This window comes from Camponotus floridanus, unplaced genomic scaffold (genome assembly GCF_003227725.1).
Source record: "Camponotus floridanus strain SB8 unplaced genomic scaffold, Cflo_v7.5 scaffold2, whole genome shotgun sequence".
Classification (NCBI taxonomy): Eukaryota; Metazoa; Arthropoda; class Insecta; order Hymenoptera; family Formicidae; genus Camponotus; species Camponotus floridanus.
The window spans coordinates 4356257-4379205 of record NW_020229325.1 but is presented as its reverse complement, the minus strand read 5'-3'; the positions used below and the strand labels follow the sequence as shown (position 1 = coordinate 4379205).

Below are 22949 nucleotides of genomic sequence, written 5' to 3'. Positions count from 1 at the left end.
TATCCCGCAACGGGCGTGTTCTATAGCCTTTGCGCGATCACCCTAGAGAAATACAATCCTCCCCCACGTAACACGGCACAGAGGAGGGAGAGGGGTGGTGTCCGTCAACCTACTCGCTGTCTTAACCCTGTCCATGAAAAATGCAGCTGGTCGCTCGCGGCGTTGGTTTTTCCCTTTTTTTTTGTCGAACAACGACCGTGGATCAAAGTTTAGACGTTTGTAACAGCACATTTGAAATTCTAGTGAATCTTTAAATATTAATTGCAATATTTTCAATTCTCCCTTTCTCTGTCTATAATTAATTTTTCCCTCTGCATAATTAATCTTAATTTTAATAATTAATTTTATTATCTCCTTAAAATATATATTTCTTTCTAAATCTGTCCGTGCAGGTTCAATTGATCTTTTTCAACAGTGCAATATGTAAAATTTGTAATTTTTCGCATCGTTAATTCTCGGCAATAAGATATCATACTGGAACATTTAGGAGCTTCTTTATATCGATCGGTTCCGCACGAGGATCCGGCTGGATAGAACGACTCGGGCATGCTCGGCTGCGGCGAATTAGTTTTCGTCGAATTAATCGGGCGCATTAATCCAATCAAGTCGCACTCGGAATCCATTCAGATTCAATCGCGCTGGCGGCCGCGTTAAATTAAATCGCGCGGCCGATATCGCAATCCGGCTATGTACGTCGCGCTTTTAATCGGCCCGAATTAGAATCGTTAATTGCCCGCGAGTACCCGAATTGGGCAGGATACCCGTGTCGATCCGGGATTTGCGAAGGTCCCGAACTTGCGCTTGTGCGTCAATGTCAGCGTTGAATCTTATCGCTAGAGTAAACACGAACGAATCGATCGATCTTTTCGTACATAACTGCACCGATGCGTGTCTGCTTTCGATGCATCTAATGATGGAGAGAATCATGGGGGAATAATTTATTAACTAGATTCGCAGGCGATTTTCTTGCTTGGAATACGTGAAGGAAATGAAAAGGCATATATTGCATTTCTATAGGCATATTGCATTTACTTCTAATGTCAGCATCTATTATTATAATTAATACGTATTTAATTATGTGTATATATTATCACTCATTGTATATTAAATATTAAGATCTGAAATCTATATATTTCTTAATATTTCTACAATAGAAGTTTGTTAATTTTAAATATTCATACATTATCAAAGTGTATATTTTTTCAAAGCCTTTTTTTAAAACTTGATATTTTTATTAATTTTAAATTTTTTTATTAATTTTAAATATTGCAATATTGCAGTCTCTAAAATATACATTTTTTGAAATGTAAGTTTAATATATGAAATTTAATATATGAATTTTAATATATGAATTTTAATATATGAAGCTTAATATATGAATTTATATGAATTATATGAAATTATATTAATTATATTGTAAAATGAAAAATTTTCCAACATTGAACGTATGATGAAACAACGCGTAAAGCAACGCGCGGAGAACCGTCGACGCACCTCGAAATAGCCAGTATACGTTATTGTTGAATTTAACGAAACCAGAGTTTAAATATCTGCCGGATGTTTGGCGTGTATATCACTTCGTAAATTTAAGGTTTACGGTCGTGCTCCTTTCCCTTTCTCCCTCGTTAGCGAGATCGGCGAGCGATCTTTCTGTTTTTGCCTTTCGTTTGCGCGCGATTCTTGTTTCTTCTAAGGAGGAAGGAAGTGAAAATCGAAGCAATTTATAAATGAAAATTCAAGAAATTAACCAAATTTACTCAGAGATATAGAAAATTTAAGACATTAAACATTCTAAAAAAGTTAGAAAATTGAAATTGTAAGAAACATTTATGTAAATGTCTAAGAAATTTAAAAAAAGATTTAAAAATCTAGAGAAAAGATTTATGAAAGTTTAAAAAAATCAACGAAATGTCTAAAATATAGCAAAATCGACGATAATGCGCGACGAAAACGATAGCAGAGCGAGAGTGAATAAAGAGAGATAAAGCCGAAGAGGGATCTACCTTAAACAAATTGCTAAACAAGCGAGGATTCCCGGCAGACGCGATTGTTGAACAAACCGGGGGGAGTCCGCGATATTTATCGGTGTGCGTATAACATGCGTGCAACACGCGTATGCGCATACGTGCACATTTACGATCGAGACGAGAATCCCGGCGGCGAAATTTATTAGAATCGTTCGCGCCGCAGGCGAAGTGTCGCAGTTTAATCCTGATGCACTCCGCGCGCGCGCACGTTCGCCCTCGTAAAGCACCGTACGTCGGATCGTGATTGCACGGATTTCGGGAGCACCCGTTGTGCAGGATATTCCAGTTGCGCACCCGGTCGGTCGCCGGCCGCCGACGGCAAATCTTGCACTATACAAACCCCGGTATATCTACGCGCGGAAGGTACACGACTCTAATACATAGTTCAGCACTCTATCTACATACGTGCGAGCTAACATCGCGCTAGCCTCCCTCTGTTGCTCCCCCGCGCTCCCCCTTCTCGCTCTCTCTATCTTTCTCCCGCTCGCTCGCTCTCTCCAACATTTCCATCCCCTATTCCTAACCCTACCTGCCGAACACGCCCCGAAACTGCATCGTGCATGAGCCGCCACGCATGCATGCACGCACGCAGAGTGTGTGTCTCTCCTCTGCGCTCGGCCGCGCTGCGGCTTATACTGCAGCCTGGAACATTATTCAAGGGATAATCCATTCCTTATATATTAAACTACGGAAGGACGATCTATTGGCGCGATAGATCACGGTCCTCGAAATTCGTCGGAAATACTACTGCTTCCCTATTTCTCTATTCCGTTCTTCCTCTTCCTTTCTTCTATTTTTTCTCTCGTTAGCGGAGGAAACTATAGAATGATCCCTTCGCGACATGCGAAGATAGAAAAAAAGATTCGTCGGTTACGGAAGAAACTTTACACAGCAGTTTTAAATATTCTTAGATACTTTGAATACTTTGCATTTGTGCAGTTTTTAATAAAAATGAATTAACGATACGATATCTTTTCAGAATGAATAATTTCAATAGGAAATGCAGATTTTAATAAGAGAAATTCTCTATTATGATTATAATTTTCTCTTCTCATTATATAATCTTCAATGATAATATTTTAATCATTTCATTTGATACAAAAATATATATGGAGATTTCTTCATTCTTGGAAAATTTAATTCATCACCTGATTTAAGAATGATTACTTTAATTATGAGTCGCGACCGAGATGTTGCGACGGCGATTTTTAATTCATTCATCTGATGTTGTGTTGATTTTGTGTGTAAAAATAATATGAGCTCCTAGTCTAAAGGTCCTGCTCTAGGCCAGAAATTAATTTTATATGCAATTTAACGCAGACTGTTTATTTTGAAAGTGACACGAGTCATTTTGTGGAGAGACATTAAATTTAAATTAATTAAGATAATTATAACGATTTATTTTAGACATCTATTTTTATAAGATGTCCAAAACGTGACTTACGTCACTTTAAAACGAAGGACGCATTTAATAATATAGAAATATTCTCACATGATTAAAGTCTGAAATAATTACTTAAATTAATTTTCTCTCTCATAAAGAAATCTCGCAGACGACTGCTATCGATTAAAATAATAATCATTCGATATTCGAGTGTTAAATTACAATTCGCGAATGAGATATTCAAGTTGACTTGTTTGATATAGTCATGACATGAAATCATTTAGAATAGATGTATCGCCAAAATTTTTAGAGATATCTAAAAAATCGGTTCATTATTCACTTTATTTATTATTGCAAGCGATATTTCAAGATAAAATTACTTAAAAATTTACTTGAAATTTATTCCTTCTTTCCGAAAGATGACGTAATTTCTTTTAAGTTCTTACATCCGCCTTTAACGATTTATCAAACTTTGAATTGATCTGAAATTTGATAAAATTAATCCTATCAATACAAACTCGCTTATAGATTTTTCGAATTGATTAACGATTCATATAGCTAATCGTAAAAGAGTGATTATCAAAATCGCAAAGTTGAAACGATCGTAACGCGACGTCGTCGCACTTTGCAGGAGTCGGGAGGTCTTTGTACCCTAAAGGTACAAGGACGGTGCCCGTGAAGTCGTCGTCGATTTGGATTACGGGGTAATTTTGGTCGGATCGAGAGGCCACTCAACTCTATTGAAATAATACACAGTGCCAAGTATTTATACCGGAGAGCCTTGTTCTCTCGATGGTCGGAGGTTCGTGAGGTAGGGGACGAAGAGAAGGAAAGGAAGGAAGAAAGGGAAGAGAGGTTCTTGCAGCTCGAACACAAATATACGAACCCACCGACGCTTACCTTGAAACTCCCTCGTCGTCCCTGAATCGTGAACGCCGGGATTGTCCGCGAACTGCGATTCGAAGTACCACAGAGTACGATTAGTTAAGAATAGATGGGTCGATAGTCGGACAGACATTCATCGTAAATCTCCCGAGTCTCGTAAGATTCATGTTAAGTCGACAAACTGATGAGGAAAGTAAATCCGCGAATTCGTCAAAGTTGGGAACTTTGTATAAATGTACTAACACGACCTTATTAAGCTATAATTCGTACTAAAATATACAAATTTGAAAATTTCATTCGCTTCAAGAATTTTGAGAAATTTATTCTTTTTCTCGAAAATGGCTGTTAATATCTTACATACCGTAAAAAGGCAATAATAATTCTTACGTAATGAATAAACGCTCTCGCATTTTTTATTTAAATATCTTCTATCTTTTCTCAAAATTTAAAAAATTAATATATAGATAATGTTAATAAAAAATTCTGATTGTGAGAAACGCAAGTTATAGAACAAAAAACATTAGACATCGCGATACAATATTGCCATTGATCGACGCGAAGAATTACAAGTATATGAAAAGGTAGAATAAATGCGAGAAGAAAGGTTTACATCGGCAAAGAAAGCAAATAAAAGGGAATATTTTATTAACGGCATAAAAATGATCATGCTCAACAAACGTTTCCTTTTTCGAAGAAGCCTTCTGGTCGCCATATATGAAGTACAGATTACAAGAACGTAATACTGCTATTGTTGTAAAGAATAGTTAATTGTATCTCAGATATCTCGTTTTTATGTTTTTCACAACCTGCACGAAATTACAATTAAAATAATAATTAATGCTATGTTATAATTCAAGTTTTGCTTAGTAGCACAAAGAGAAATTAACATTACGTTTCATCGAAAAGTCAAAAATTAAAAATTTTAAGTTAGGTAATATAATTAAATAATTATAAAAAGCGCAGTGACGGAATAAAATCATTAAAAATTCATAAAAGAAAGGTTTAAAGTTCTGACAACTTATCTCTCTCTTGAACAAAGACAAGTTTTGACAGATCCTGAAATCCTCTTCCCTATCCCTCTCTTGTTCGTGCGCGAATCCTCAGAGCTGGAGTCGACGAAAAATCCGGTAGCATTATTACATCCACGGAACGCTCGGCGTTTACAACGTCGCTCCCTTCGCCCCGATCGCCCTCTTTCCACTCCGGTTGCTGGGATTCCCCTCTCGGCAGGAAGGGAGATTCGTTTCGCTCTTCGTTTTGCTCGAAACGGCGCCACAGGTTGCCAGGAGAGAGTCCTCGCGTGCCACATTTTACAATCCGAAATGTTTCTGACCAACATAAACTGGAAATGCGACCGACACTTTCAGTTATTGATATTTTCACTTTTAATATTTAATAAATATACAGTGTGTTCCCTTTCGCATGGAAGAGGGGAAAAATAAACGGATGAATGGATAAAAGAAAGCGGGATAATTGAAAGAGAGATCGATATCGAAAAAAAAAATGTCAACGCTTTTGACAAGTTTTCTCACAATTTTTCCACGATTTTCAATGGGTTTTTTTTCACGAAAATTCTCTCCGTAAGCAAGTAGTAAAATATTTCTGGATGCGCCCCTGGCAATAATAGCGAGGTAGCGGGGTTGTTTTGCTCGACAGTTCTCACACGTATCGCAAATTGTGCACACGCGGCGGCGACGGCGCCGTTATTATCAGTCGCGCGAGATAACGCGAGACGGAAGGAAATGCTAATCGGCGCGCATCGCTCGTAAACTATTTAGGCTCTCGCACGCCCCGTCACAATAATGACAACCCTTTCGCGCATCCGCGATTGATATCGAACCGAATAAAAAATTCATTACGTCCGGAAGCAAAGCGACCACTCGCTGACCGATACGATAACGCGCTGATTTTTTTTGTTGAATTTAATTTATAGGAAATCTTGAGGCGAAATTCAGATAACTTTTTCCACCGCGTAATATCTGCGCGATGCAGTTATAATTAATATGAATAATACAATTGATGATATATTAATTTGATATTTAGAAGGAAAGGGGACATACATACATACACAATAGAGATATACGCGTGGAAAGCACAAACTCACTCTCAGGTAGTTTAACGATATTATATAATTATGAAATGCGGAAATATATTTTTGATTAATATTATTAATATAATGTGAAAACGTGGGATTATAATTAAAAATTGTAATTATGATAAACTCTAATTTTAGATTTCTCTGTCAGCGCAACAAAGAATCTAATTTATTTTTCGTAAGAGAGTTAATAATTATATTTCGTAAGGGAGAAAATAATTATAATTCTACACTGTCACATTCGCGTAATGTGTACTTTATATTAAAGGGAACGTATACTCGCACGATCTGTCCTTGATAATATATTTATTTAATATGTAGCAATTTAATGTGAGAGTTCGCGAAGGAAACATTATAGATTATTATCGCGATGGAAATGTGAGAATAATTCTAATTGCTTGCGTTAATGTTTAGACTTCCGTCAGGAATGCAATAAAGAATATGAAAGAATCTAATTTACTGTAACTATTCTACGGAATAATTATTCATTAATAATTAATAATTCATTATAATTAATAATTATATGATAATGATAATTATTCCATGCCGTCATGTTCTCATAATTTCTACATTGTAACAAATTAAACATGGAGTTTTTTTTAATAACCAATTAAAATTTAAACTTTGATTACCGTTGCTGTTATTTTAAAAATATATATTAAAATTTTTACATATTTAATGTTGATAATATATTATTCCATGTAATTTTAGTTAATGAAACTGTACTCTTTCATCGAACTCTTTTCTTCCCCATTAGTTGACCATTATTATTAATAACGTTATTGTTATTGTATTAATATATAATTTGCCGTCTCGATAATAACGTGCTGCAAGCCGACACAAATATGTATTTGATACTTGCGATTCCATTGGTATGTAGACTACCTGTGGCATCGAGAAAAATGCAACAAAACCGAAAATGTCGAAGCGCGCCAGAAAAAGTCGAGAGGGAAAAAAAAGAAAACGCTTATTGCTAAAAAAAAGTCCTCAAGGAACAAAAATGCAAAAGACGTATATATAGAATACTTTTTTATATATAAGATAATCACATGAATTTATATGACTCTGACATCTGATTCTTCTCTAAGCTTTAAAAAATTTCTTAAACTTTTATCATAATAAATTTATATCATGCGTGCATAAATTATATATAAAAAAATTATACGATTCAATTATTCTCGTATATTTTAAAAATGTGAGATTTTATCAGAATGAGAGTTTTCTGTTAGTTATGATTTTATAAGCATAAATTTTGCAGTTTTACAAGGAACGCGGCGACGAAAGCTTTTCAAGAAGAAATTGTCAGAAATATTAAGCATTTTCGAAACTCCTCGCTACACTTTTTTAAATCTTAAAGTGTCTTTGATTGGATTATTACAGCATGTTATAAGTCTCTTGTCTCTGCGAATTATTTTTTTTATTTAAAAAAGTAATCGTTTTGACATGGAATCCATAATGTATTCAACCAATTATGTCGATAATACATATTCGGTAACATCGTACAGGGTATCGTAAGCGTCCCTAACTGCTAACGCTTCGGATACGAACGCAACGAGCGCGCAAATAAAGCCGGATGCCGAAAAGCGTCGTCGGTCGACGCGTTGGACGATTCGTTAAGCGATAATGACGCTAGCCAATAACAGAACGCGCGTCAACAGACAACTCCAGCTATGTAAATGCGAAACAATCGGATTCGCGCTCACGAATTACAATCCCAGCGATGGCAACATCTCGGAGCAATATATGCCTACGATTTTCGAACAACACTTTTCTCGAAAGATATCGCATGATCACGAATATTTTACACGAAACTTTTTACACGAGATGTGTATATAGTCTCATATAGAAATTTTTTGAAGTAGGAATTTTTACGCCGATGAATAATTGATATTTTCTTAATGAAAATTTGAACCTCATTATTTTTCCCATGTTTTTTAATTTTTATATATTTTAATAAGTACTATAATAAAATTACAATCCACACATATGCAATATTTACATTTATATTGAAATTATATTAATGGCAAAATAAATAAAATTTGTCATTTATTTATACCTTAAGAGCTTTAGCTTTTATTGACTTCCGATCGTAAAAAAATGAGGTATTTCAATTTCAAAAGCGTGAGGGTGATCAGTGCCATCACTAGTTTCCCCACGGCAAATAAATATTTCTCTCTCACTTGTGTGTTTCTATTCTCTTCTCTCTCGCTCTATCCGTCTCTCTCAGCAATGCGAGAGTGGTCGACATCAATTTATCGTAAATAAATAAATCTATTTATTCGGGCGCGAGAGCAAGGGTTCGTGCTCGCCGCCGCTTTGCACCCACTAGTGCGTGCACGCGTGCGTGCACGCGTGTGTATATATATGTATGTATGTATGTGGTGTCAGTGCGATAGTTTAAACATCAGATCGTTGAATAAAATATCAGCGGATTGTCGATGAAGCCTCGCGCGTAGCATCGAGAGGTATTCAGAATTGGAATAGAAGGTTATTTCTCAAAGATAAAAAATTAAATTCTTATTATTATATAATTTATGTACATAATGAGAGAATTTTAATTTTATACATATATTTTACATAATATTACCCGTTTTATATTATCATTGTAGTGTGCGAGCTAAATCGTATTAATAAAAAATCATTCGATCTTCGGGGATCATTAATGGTTATCAAACAATTCATAAACAATTAAAAGCTAAAGCTTATTTTCAATCTTAATTTAATTAATTTTCAATGAAAATATTTAATTATATGCTATTATTAAAATTATTATAAAAATAATAATTATTAAAATTATTATATTATTAACGTTGTTTAATATTCTTAAATATTTTCTTTTCTCTCTTTTTATCTCTTTAAAGAATATTCAAAGTTTAAATTTTAATATAATATACCTTTTTGTAGTGACAAAAGTTTTTGCTATCAAGATAATGTAAGTTATAGAGCATTTACTTTGTCGAAGATTCTATAAAGTGCATTCCAGCTGCGGAATTTGGCCCTGTATACGGACGTGCGAAAACATGCGTGCATTCGCTTCGTCGCACCCATGCGCGCGTATCTTTCTCACGATGCGTGTTTTTTGCGAGAGAGAAACACTGGGCGTTTGTATGACAATTAACATGTGGTGGTCAGGCCACCACCAATCCTGCCACCCTTCTCTCTTTCATTTTCGCGGCAATTTCGATATACATTCGTGCATCTCTCTCTCACTCTCACTCTCGTATACTTCGTTCTACACATTTCGCAACATTACATATCGAATAAAGGACAGAAAGAATTCATTTCTCCTTTTGTTCCTAGAGCATCGAGTAAGACGCATTTAACTTGGATGCAATAATTACTAAATTTTAAAGAATAATGAACATACAAATTCGTCGAATATTTTAGGAGAATATGAGAATATATCGCATAAAATAAATATAAATATATTTTCAATCGTATTGCACATGTATAAAACAACTTTTTTGGAAACGAAAGCGTTAAATTAATTAATATACGCGAGTTCAGTAGAACATATTTTGCGCCGGATAGCATATAAATATGTCATATCTGTATAATTTATTTTTTTATTTTTAACGTAGTCGATTATTATTTTCTGTACGAGGATAAAAGCATTGAATTAATTAGTATAATACAATGATAGCGAGAGATCGGCGACGGGGAATTCCCGGCGGCGACGACGGGTGGCGGTGGATAATGTATCTGCGCGATTTATTACTTTATTCCCGTGCGCGGTCCATTATTACTTCCCTCCCTCTCTCCGAATATAAAAGACATCGAATTAGTTTGCGCAACAACATCAAGAGATCGTCCGGGCAAATGTGATTATCGTGGAATCAAAGAAAACGCGCTCGTTCCGCTCTCTTCGCGTGTCTCGCGTGATTTATCGGATTCACGGTGAGGACTCGACTGAAAAAAAGATCAACCGGGAGTCTATAATTCGGCAGTGACACACGGCTAAAAGCTCTTCATCGGGAAAAACGAGGGAGAGGAAAAGAAGAGAGAAAGGCATGTGGAGAAACAGGGGCGCCATCATTAAATAATATATATGTGAAATTAAGTGTAAGAAAGATAATTTAGAATGTTATAACTTAATTTTTATTGTGCGAGAAAAATCTATTGACATTTCGCATGAAGCGGCTTTAATTGATATTAATAATATATTGTTTTTTTATTTTGTAGATATTTTTGTAGATATTTTTTAGATATTTTTCTATTTTCTGCTTTTACTATTCGTTTGATTGATTAGAATGATTATTTTTTACATCTCTTTGTTGCATTTTTTTACAAATGAAAAATATATTTAATACACATGTGTAAATATGTTACTTAAATTTATTTCATTTTGTATCTCAATAAACTTTTTATAAAATATATATAAAATTGAGTTCGAGACGTCATATTCGCTCTGTGTAAATAATATTTTTCGAGATTTATAGGAAAAAAAATGAGAAATGAAAAGAGAACAGTGCGAATTATAACGGTACAATAATGTGCATCATCAATTAATATTGCAGATAGTAGTATAATAAATATTAATAAATATTAATAAAATAAATAAGTTTTTATTATACTGAGTAGCAATCCGTCAGGGGCTCTATCCGAGCGGAAGAGCTTCGTTATCCGAACAGAGCAAAGTATGCAATTCCGAAAGTTCGGCGCCTATGGGCGGAGGCGCACAGGGAGACAGAGTCGCGGCCACCCTCGGTCCTCCTCCTCACCTTCCCTCGTTCTCCCATCCTCTCCCTCTTTCTCCGCTCGACGTTAATTTAGACGAATTTCATTAGAACAAACGAACTTTGCTAATCCGCGCTAATCTGATTAGAAATTCGCCGTGGCGCCGCATTCCGCGCCGCGGCCGACGACGTCGGTTGGTAGCATCGTCGTCGACGTCGGTAGCGACTCGTCCTCGTCCTCGTCCTCGTCCTGTCGTGTTGACTGAAATCCCGTGCCTATATCCTCCTCCTCGTCGCCTTCCACACCCTTTCCCGTCTCGCGCGTCTCGCCCACGCCTATATCCTTTGCCCGGCAAATATTTGCAGGAATTAGCCCCCGGGTAACGACGACCACCCTTCCCGCTTTGCTCCTCCCTCCCTGCTAGTAAATCCTCATAGTGTACTTTCCTACGCCTTCGTTTCTTCCTCACAGCGAACGTCGTGATCATTAATCGCGTCTCGTTGTCAACGTTGGGATTGCCAGTGATCAAGTTGGCGCAGTCAAATTTCAGTATTCAGATCGACGAGAGGTGTTTTCCCCGACTTCTGTTAATATTTATTTATAAAATACGCTTTTGCTTTTTGATCGAAATGAGATTATATCATATTATTCCGAGAAAGGCGAAAATATTGAATTTTTCCAATTACATACGTACGTTTTATTCCCTTAGAAAATGCACATGTGAGAAAATCGTTGATGTAAAAACATTTCATATACAACTGTGACAGCCAATGAATTTTATTTTATTCATTTTATTTATTGATACTCTTTCCAATTTAAATGAGCTTACTCACGTGTCTGTACAATTTTGCAATTTTTCGTGTTATTTATTTTCATTATTGTCATAATGGCATATATTGATTCTACGTTTCTTTAATATGAAATGGCTGATTGTTACAGTCGGAATGTCATTTCGTCCAAATTAGATAAATTGACTGTATCAATGTTTATTTACATATTTTCCAGAGTGTGTGACGGAAAAGCGTGTGACGTTGCCACTCGCGAAAGAAGCACGAATGTATAATAAAATATTGGCATCGATGATCGCAAATCGGGAGTTCAGCGCTCCGCGCGATACGGCGATAATTATTTTTCGTCGGAAATAACGAAGTGATAATAAACATATTTAATACTAACATTAATAATGCCGTCCATAATATTTCTTTGTCCGCGCGGCATTCCTCGCTCGAGCGCCATCAAACACGAAATCAGGAGTTATGTCCGAGTCAAATATGCGTTTAATTCCGAATTATCGTTTTTGTTATCGGAGAGATGTGTGCTATATTACATCATTAATATTCAAAAGAAAGCAAAAGCTATGATGTATGATAAACATTTCATGATATAGTCTTCGAAATCGTAATGCATATAATAATATTGCAATATGATAATGTATATGTAGTAACTTTATTTATACGTCAGCTTTTTAGATTATATATTAAATTATATAGAAAAGTATAAAATATTAAAATTACATGTCAAATTAATTCAGCAACGCATTTTTATTACATGTACATTATATTAATTTATGCGCGCAGATGGTAAACACGAAATGCTTTTATTTTCTAATTAATATAGAGGAAGATTCAGAAGAAAAATTTTCACCTGTGATCTACGACATACAAATGCGTGTACTTATAAAGCAATATATACATGATTTGTGATGATTTTGATATATATACAATTTTTGTATATGTGATTTTCGTGATTTCAGCCAAACTATGCATCTAGAAAAGATTCAAGATAAAATTACAATAAACAGATAATAAAGCTCATCTTTTACTCTTTTAAAGTTCCTCCTTCGGATCAAATTTCCGCTTCCATCTTTTCACCTCGCACGTGAAACTTGGATGTAATGTGTAATTTCCCGTATATACCGCGTTTACTTCGATATCTAGACGAGGTGTCGCGACGCTACCGAGGCGAGGACCTACGATGTTGTCGCGGGCTCTCGAACGGGAAAAAGAGATGAGAAAAGCGAATCTCTTTCCGAGTCCGGGAGGCGAACTTTCGTTCAACGCGGCCGAAACTTTCCGGTAACTTGTTTCGCTAGAAAATAGCCCAAGTTTTCTACGCGGCGCGACGATATCCCAAGAGCCCGAATATTTTATTCCGGACGCCGAAGTGTCGGGGGGGGGGGGTCGTCGTCTGATCCCGCCAACTTCGAAAATCATCGAGCGAGTTATTTCGCGCTTACGATTCTCGCGAGGACATTGCATTATGATCACTAATTGCTCAATTGACGCGTCCTTGTCCGTAAATATATTTTTAAAATATATTTTACACGTTACTTAAAGCGATAAAGTAGCAAAAAAAATCGCTCGCGATATTATCGATATTCACTGCTCGCGCGTCGTCTTTCGGAACACGTCGTTAGTCGAGTTCACAACTTCCGGAATTGCCGACCGCATCTCAATCAAGGAGGAGCAGCCGGAATACCGCGACGGCGGTGGTCGTGAAAAATTCAAGGCGGTCAGCTCGGTAATTTGAAGGCGGTTAATAGCGGGCGCATGCGATGCTGAGGAGAAGCGAGGAGCAACAGAAGGAGAGCGCGAGAATGCGAAAGAGAGACGGGGAGACTCGCAAGCGGGATAAAATCGCGCACGAGCTCGGTGCGATATTTAATTCACGAATCTCCTCTCGGGTCTTCCCTATCGGCCTGAAAGAGGAAGACGAAGGGGGATGACGAAGACCGAGATACGTCGGGATCAAGGAAAGAGAGAATGAGAGAGAAGGAACGAGGGGAAGAGGCGAAGGAGAAATGACAGAGAAAGAGAGAACGAGGCCTCATTTCCATTAGCGGCATGCATCATACAGAAACTCGCCGGACTACACGTAGGCGGGTGCTGTTGCACGTCGAAACAAATTGAGATGTAGACTGCTACCGCTGTTGCTGAATGACACTGTCTCTATGCACGACTCGAGATGCCGCCGCTCCTTTTCCTCGCTCTCCTTCGTAAATGATTTCCCGCCCGTTTCCTCGAGCTCTTAAGCGCGACGTCAAAAAAGTATGTAAGATATAATAACAATCAATGGAAAATTTACTCTAAAATTCTTGCAGAGAGAGAGAGGCGAAATTAAACTGCGAGATCGACCGTGATGTCCCACTGAACAACTTACAGAAACAGGACATCTCATTATTCGCTTTGTAAAGCTGCGACAATACGAAAAACATGTTCGTATAATTTGAATGGTTTCGAAAACACTTTTGTCCATCTTGTCTCTTTACATTGTGATGTTAATTCTTGGACATACGGAGAGGAAAAGAGAAGGGGAACATTGTAATCTTTATTGGCATATGCTCCTATTATTATACTCGCCCGTATGTGTGTACATTTGTGCGTATGTAATATGCAATTCTTTCATTACAAAAATCTTCAAACAAGCCCCATCGCGTCGTATTCTCGTCGCGGCGTTCATCGAACGGGATTATCCGCGAGAAAAGCGGTCGAACAGACATTGCATTCCGAGCGCAATAACGTAAGAACGACGGGACGGCCTGAAAAAAGAAGAGAGAGGGGGGACGGAAGAGAAAGACGGGGAAAAAATGCGGAGAAAGAGAGAGAAAGAGTGCAGCCGCGGGAGTGGGCGACCGCGATATATAGGGACGCTCGCAATTTTCTCGTCAATGCACACGTCAACCGGCATGTCGCGTATGCACTCCGAACGGTGTGTTCCACGAGCTTGCACCGCAGAGAGGGAGGCGCGGGGGAGGGGGAGGACGCGAGACAATGAAAAATGCACGCGCCGCGATATACTACTTGCGCGTCCAAGTTACAACTGCAGAGTGCGGACTCTTTTTCTCTCTCTCTCTCTCTCTCTCTTTCTCTTTTTTTTCCGTCTCTCCCTCTTGGTCTCACTTATGCGTCCTCCTCCTCGTCCACGGCTCGAACGAGGCTCGTCGGAAACGGCAAGCGGGCTGCTCAATAATTCTTTGTGTGGTTTAGCCGAGAGATGCGTGTGCACGTGTATTGACGCGGGGCTATTTCGCGAAATTGCCAACGCTCGGTGCCATCCCCCTCGTGTCACGACGACGGAGACGTTATTTCGCTGCAACATCGCCGCCGCCTTTCGCTCCCGCCTCGTGAAAAGTCTTTTCCCTTCCCTCCGATTTGATGACCGGGCGAAGAGAACCCCGAAAAGCGACTTAGAGCAACTGCGATGCGAGGAGAAGAGCCTATCTTGATTTTTGATAGATTTGAACAATCTCAATATTCTGCAATACACAATACACAAAGAATTCTCAGAATTCTTTTCTTCATTTCCGAAGAGTGACTTTTCCCATTCTCCAAAATCACAAAGGACTGAAAACTGTCTGCTATATAAATATTCAAATGTAAAGTGGGTTAATGCGCTAATAATAATTTAAATTGATCGATAAGTGAATTTTTTAATAATTAAAATAGTATTGACAAATCTCAGAATTGAGCGTTTAAATAGAGAATATACTTTAAATGATTGGATAGCGTAGGGCGAGAACACTTTCCGTACGAGTGTCCTTCAAACTAAAGCAGCATTCGATTCCACGAGCAGAACTCGCGGATCAACGAAACTTTTTGCGGCTCGCGGGAAAGAAAGAGAGAAAGAGAGAAGAAAAGTGGAAGAAACGGAGCGGAAGGATTTAAGCGGCGATCTGGGTGCATTGAGCGACCCTTAAAAATTAATTTGAAAAGTCAGGCGAGAGCGCGGCCGGAAGTGTAGCGTACACGAAAAGTGTAGCGACGTATTCCTGCTCCGCGATATTGCGGAAATCGCGAAATCCGAAAGCGGGGGGTCCACAGGGAGAGGGGGCGAAACTTTTCAAATGAGCCAACTTTGCGTGTGTCTTGCGCTTTCGGTGCCCGCGTCTCGCGAAACCCTTTTCGAAAGCCTCGCATATTAACAAAGTTGTCGGGTGAAGGTGAACAGGTCCGATTATCTCGCGTTTCCGGTGTGTACGAAATTTTGTCCGGCAAATTTTCCTACAGTTGCACTGTGAAAAAAATCACAGCCGCTCTCGACTAAAAAAGTGAGGGCTGTTATCTTGTCTATCCGATGAATTCTCTTTATGCAGTTTCGAGTTTGTTAAAGTTCTTATTATCTAACAATAAGACGAAAGTACAGTTAATCAAGCCAAAAGCGATTCGATGAGTAAAGTGTTTCTTAGGACGCGACGACTAAATTTTAAGTAGGGATTTAAATATTCCTTGTTATACAACTTATAATTAAAAATTAGACACTAATTATATTTTGCGACGCCAAACGCGATATCAGCAAGGATTAAAATACTTTAACTCTTCCTCTCTTACGGGCGATTTTCGATTAAATAATTATCCTGCAGCGGAACTCGTTTTGCTTTCGGTTAGAAAAAGAAATTGTCCGGTAATAAGGGATTAAGTCGTTTTCCCAGCCGGCCGTTAAATCGCCGCTAATCGCCGCTTTAACACACTGACATCTGACCGACCGAACTTTTCTGTTTCAGGCCAAGTTGTTGGAGTCGTCCCACGCTTGGCTCGGCGCCTCCACTTCCAGTATAGCAGGTGAGTCTTGTTTTCTTTTTTTCCTCTTCGTCTCGTTTCGATACGTTTCAGGAGATAATCGTCCTCTCAACACGGCCGGACGAAACGTGGAAACCTCTGCGTTAAACACACACGCGTGCAACGTCTAGTCATCCATCTTTATACACAGGGTGTCCCAGTACCAATGGCACTTTCTTTAACAAATAAAAAATTAAATCATAAAAAAGGAAAATTTAAAAGAAAATTTAAAAAAAATTCCACAAAATTACATTTGAAATGTGTAGTATGTATATAAATGTTTAGAGACGTTTAGAGATGTTTAGAGACGTTTAGAGCTAAAAGAAAAAGTATTTTAAATTCAAAAGACGCTAATCTAAATCATCGAACGTGTGATATAATATCTAATTGTTTTAGTATTTCTTTTCTTTTTAAAAATTTAGTTTTTTAAAATTATGTACACAATGCCTGCCGTTAAGAGGAAAGTACAATCGGTCAGAGGCACCCTGTGTAGTCTGTCTCGCGATATATTTAAAGATTACATTTCTCTCCTACAATATATATCTGTCACATCACTCGCCATTATATCTGTCATGCAAAACTCGACGATCGGATTTCCGCGGACCGATCATCCTTTTCGAGTTTCGAGAGGAGATTCTCTTCCCTCAAACATCCCTCGAGGGCTGTCCTTCCACCAAGTTCACGGTCACGTTGTTTCCGTCGTTGAATTACAACTTCGAGAACGTGACGAGTCTCGTTCTAGAAACCCAGACTCCGTTGATCTCTAGTCTTTCGCAGGTAAAACATCTGCTGCTCGAAGATCGATATCTCGTGACCGTTTACTGTTACACGGACGATAAGGTTCCGGAACATGGCCGTCGTCGTCGTGAACGACGTCGTCGGCGATAACGGGAGGTGGCAACACGACGAGCGCGGGGAGAGGTCGAGATGTAGAAGTCGAAGGTGGTGGTCGAACAGCAATAAACGACGGAAGGGAGGGCGCGAGCGTGGACCACGTCATTACCCCGACAATAATAAAGCGCAGGAATGCGTTTTGCTTTAATATAGAAAGCAATTTAGATAGACGGCCGAGCGGTCGACGTCGGTTAATAGCGGCGATAACACGCCCGCGATTCGCAATGCCCAGCGCGAGGCTCGCTGTAACTTTTACTCCGCACCTTGCATGTAATTCTCTATTCCGCAAAAGCTCCCCTCACACGGTGCCTGAAGAAAAGATCCTTCGACCCTTTATTAGCGTATGTTGATCCGTGATTTAAAAGTGTGACGAATATTGCTTCGGATTTAAATAGCGATCGTAAATAGACCTCTGAGAAAGGATGTTTATAGTTTGATTGCAATTCTGTACGTTTTTATCCTACAAGTAAAATAATCGCGATTATATAGAAATTAAAAAGGAAAGTCTAATTTAATTAAATATTATGATGGCGTAATAAGAAATCAAATTTTATAAAAAATAAACTTTGAATGAAAAGAAGATTCCTTTTATATTTTCAATGCACTTGGAGCGATAAAACAGAATTTGCATTACTACCAAAGCTTTTCTTCCTACAATGCGAAGGTGCGCCAGGCAATTTTCTCAGCCGTATTCTTCGTATCCGAGTTTGATCCCTGATTCGTACGCTCGACCGGGAGCATAAACGCGCGTAAAGCTCGCAATACGCGTCTAGAATTGATCGATCCCCGGTGTGCCGTATTGCATGTATGCGTACATACGTGTTCACGCGTAAGCTGAATGCGTGCGTGGGCGCGTATCCCCTCTCGACGCGCGCTTAAATCATTTTCTTCGATTACTCCTTGACTTCCCATGAGACGCCGTTGCCGGCTGTTTGCTTCTCTTAACGATCGCGCTTATTTATTCCGGCGCTTTTCTCGTCCGCGAGAGCGTTTTTCGAAGCGTCCAACCACCAATCTTACTTGACGCTCGCCTCAAAAGTTGCTATTTCAGGATCTTGGAAGACATGTTCGATAATTCTCGTTGACGGAATCAATCTCGGAGAATCGACAAAGAATTTTTCCTTTATTTTCCTAAATAAAAGTGCATTGTTATATACATGTTTTACATAAATATTTTAAAGTTTTAGAGAAGAGATTTTTATCACTCAATTTACTGGAAACTTTACGCCTCGATGTCTAATTTGTCGCTTTTAATCGAAACGCGATCAAAAATTTCCTTTGATACTTTGACGGAGCGAGTCGGTAATTAATTCGACCTGTGCCTTTTGAGGATGCGAGATTGCCTAAGTGCGATTGTCCGTTTAACGCGATGATTCGTCAATCCGGGAGAAAATGCTCCGCGCAAAAGCGCGAGCTGCACGTGCACACGCGACAAAACGCTATTGTATGATAATATTATTCGACGCGATTATTCCAGTCCGGATTTAGCTATGACACCATTACACGCGATACGTATAGCATCTTTTTTTTTTTTTTTAGTTCGCTGGCAATCATTCCCGACGGTCGTGGGACGATCGATTCGCGCGCGAAATGAGATTATCCATATTTCAATGCAATCGGATTGTTATGCAAACAAAAGGCTATTTCCAATTTTTTGGACTTGTCGATTTCTTTCCCAATAAAGTGTATGTATTATGCAATTTCGGTGACGGTATTCTTGAAACGAATTATCATTCTAACTATTCTAAAATTGCCAGAATAATCCGAGATAATAAATAAACGTGCAAATTATTTTTCTTGTTGATAAAAATACCGAATTGCGAACAGGAGGAATAAAATTCAATTTGTTATAATAAGATCGATTTCGCCGATTATTTCGTCCGTATTTTTATAATTTCAGAGTTAATTTCTTTTTGCATAATTACGCGCAATTCGTGAACCAGAAATCAACGGCGCCGCCGCCGCCGCCGCCGTCGCGACAACGCATAAATCGTATGGCCAACATGAGTGACGTTAACTGCTGCTAACACACGTGGGTGTGACACGCTCGGCGGACCACACAGTGCCCGTTCGCGCTTTTCCCTTTCTCCCTACCTTCATCTTCCTCTCGTCAGCCCTTTCGCCTCGAGTTACGCAACGAGTCACGCACCGGTTAAAGGGATACAATATAATTATACAACAATATAATTACTTGCGATATAATTATATAGGATCAGATATACGGTTAATATTGACGATATAAAATAACAAATTAATGATTTTTAATTTTGATACTGATCGTCAAGTCAGCTCGAATTTGCAAAATCATCAGAAAAGGATTTCATTGAACTCTCGTAATGTTTTATTTAGCTACCTCCTCGTTTTACTAAATTATTTTGATCATTTATTCAAAACTGTAATAATAAAGTTGGAAAACTTCGTATCTAGTTTTATATATTTTTAGACGAAAGAGTTTGCCACCTCCCAAGTTTCGTGCTCTTTTTCATTAACATATTGTATTAATCTTATATTTCGACTTATTTATAAAGTAGTATAATTTTCTTAATGTAATATTCCATTCTCTCTAATTAATAATTATCTATGCATTCTGCAAGATAATAATGTTTCGCTCGATTTCTTCTTCGATATTGTCTTCAAACTTTTTATTTACTATAAACTCCCCTTCAATCTTTATTTTCTTATTTATTTTCTCATTTATCTTTAATTATTTTATTTTATCAATTTTATGATCCACTTTGAAGGTTCTTATTGTCGCGTCCTCATAAATATCTTAATGATATTTTTCAAGTTTCATGAATTTTTCAATCACATGAATTCCTAATAAACTCTTTTTGCCGGGTACTCGCGCCAGAGACACCCGAGCAAACATAGAAACGGGAACACAGACAGAGCGAAAGTGGGGAAGGGAAAGAATGCTTTGTCAAGGTTACGCAAAGCGCGATTTTCGCGCCGTCCATTCTCTCTAGGTGCGGCCTTTCCGCGCGATTTTCCATGCGAAACGCAAAAAAAGTCGAGACGAGATGGGAAAGTCGAAAAAGAAATCGCTGACTATTTTTTAGCTGACTATACGACCCTGCTGAAGCTGAAGGCGCCCACGTGGACGCGACACGATCTCCAGGAGGCGATCGAGGCCGTGGTGACCCAGAAGATGCGCTTCACCCAGGCATCGACCAAGTACGGCATCCCCAAGGGCACCCTTTACGACAACATCCTCGGCAAGTCCAAGAGGATGATGATACTCGAGGAGGCTGGCCTCGATCCGGCCGAGGAAACGGCCGTGCTCGAATTTTGCTGCGACATCAGCGTCAGTCCGTACAATCGGCGCACGAAAAAGTCCCTGAACGCGATATTAAATTTCGTTGAGCAGCTCAGGCAGAAGCGCGATCCCGCCTTCGTGTTCACCGGCCTATCGGGCTTCCGCTGGTGGTGGGCCTTTTGCAAGAAGCACTCGATAGTCTCGCTTTATTTCAACGACGAGAACGAGAACGGGGCTGACTCTTCTTAACGTCGCCGGTCGCCAACATTGAGGATTGATCGCAGAGAGACGCGCTTCGAAAAACCATCGTCGAAAAATATAAACGCGGCGTCGGGCGATTTATACATGTATTTTAAAGCAAGAAAATTTATTCAATACTCGATTGATGTAACTTTTACGTAATCCGAATTAGGATTTCTCTATGTCTCTCTCGCGATTGTTGCGAGACTGCAAAAATTGCCGGCCGAGAATGCGAGAGACGGGGATCGCTTTGCCTCGCGAGAGGAAAAATGCAGAAAATTTAATGCCTCGGCGACAACGAGTTCATTCGGTCGACGTTAAGGCAAAGGGAATATAATAAGCCGGACTTTCCAGGGACGCGTCGCGGCGACGCGACTCACTATGCGACTATTATTCATTTTCATAAGCGAGACGCGCATCGCATTCTCGGACTGCAAGAAGCACGCTTAAAGGCGACCGGCGCGTTCCAAGAGAAGCTACCGCTCGATATCGATTAATCTCGAAATTAAGTACTACAAAAGTGCCTTTTAAAATCATAAATAATATAGTACATGTTTCAAAAAAATTATAATTTTATAATTAGAGTGTTATATAAAATTAAACGAGAGAAGAATAATCACGTTACATTTCACACAAAGCCCGTTCATGAGCACAAGTGTCTTTCAAAACCAGAAGTGTCAGATTAGACAGGAATAATAATGTAATATCACTGAGATTTGCGCTTTTGCGCTTATCCGGGAAAATTATCGAAATGGATTATTCAACGTTTTTGGGAGGATCTACGGAAGTCTTCCAAGTTTATTAAGATTTTAAGAGATGTATAATACTATCGCGAGAGAGCAAAATATTCGAACATTTCTACAATTACTTATTCTTGTTCTTTTCTTAGCTGTTTTTTTTTCTCATTTTTTTGGTCATTTTTTTACTTTTTTCTATTCACTTGTATGATTCTTCTGGAGCATGCGCGCGAAACCGACAACCGATGCGCAATCCGTAGACTTCAACGCGGAAAATCGCTGCACAAGCAGGGTCGCAGGAAGAATTTGCCTGGTAATTGAAAATCGAACGCCACGTTGCGCTGCGTGCGCGGACAATCGCGCGAAATAATAACGCGATTAAAATCGGGGGACTTTAATGGGCAAAAAATGTCTACGTTCGATTAAATTTAATATCCATCAGAATCGATTGCATCAACGGCGATTAGCGCGGTTATTCCCTCGTGACAATGTTTCTCGATCTTTTTTTCCCTCGGTGTCCGACGCTTCTGAAGTAATAGAATTTTTCATTTGATACACATTAATATAATAAGAGAACTAATTCGTTTATTCGTTAATAACTCCATTCGCTGAAAAAGCGTGCAGGAAATATTTTCAATTAAAAAAGAAACCGAGTATAGAGAGAACAATGTATTAAATATTAAGTTTTTATATGAATTGTTGAAATATATTTTTTGAGGCCACGTTAATTTGTAATGTTTTTAAAATAATACACATTGCATAATATTTAAAAAATATTATACATTAACACTGTGTGGCTCCAAACCGTGTGCTTGCAACCGTTTACAAAAATTTGAATAATTCATAAAAACAGTATAATATTCTAACAGTATAATATATTATTACATATGTGCACGCACACATACACACACACACACATACACTTATATACAGTGTATTCTTTATATTTCTTGATTAATTAAAAAATTAATATAAAATTAATATGAAATTAATATTAACATCGAAAAAAAAACAGTATAATATTCTAACAGTATAATATATTATTACATATGTGCACGCACGCATACACACACACACACACACAGATACACATACACTTACATACAGAGTATTATTCTTTATATTTCTTGATTAATTAAAAAATTAATATGAAATTAATATTAATATCGAAAAAAAATATTGCGTAATCTTTTGAAACA

General features: G+C 38.3%; 1 protein-coding gene across 3 annotated transcripts in view; it reads left to right on the top strand.

Moving 5' to 3' along the window:
• The window catches only part of LOC105255611 (protein bric-a-brac 1), a 336203-nt gene that overhangs the window by 302353 nt on the left and 10901 nt on the right, over positions 1–22949 (top strand). For 2 of the 3 annotated variants that reach the window (XM_020028896.2, XM_011265002.3), the window contains exon 5: positions 16569–16626. In XM_020028896.2, the coding sequence (XP_019884455.1) occupies positions 16569–16626 (58 nt within the window). Of the gene's footprint in view, positions 1–16568; positions 16627–20576; positions 21729–22949 lie in introns of those variants that run through there. The other variant, XM_020028897.2, reaches the window with a different exon arrangement.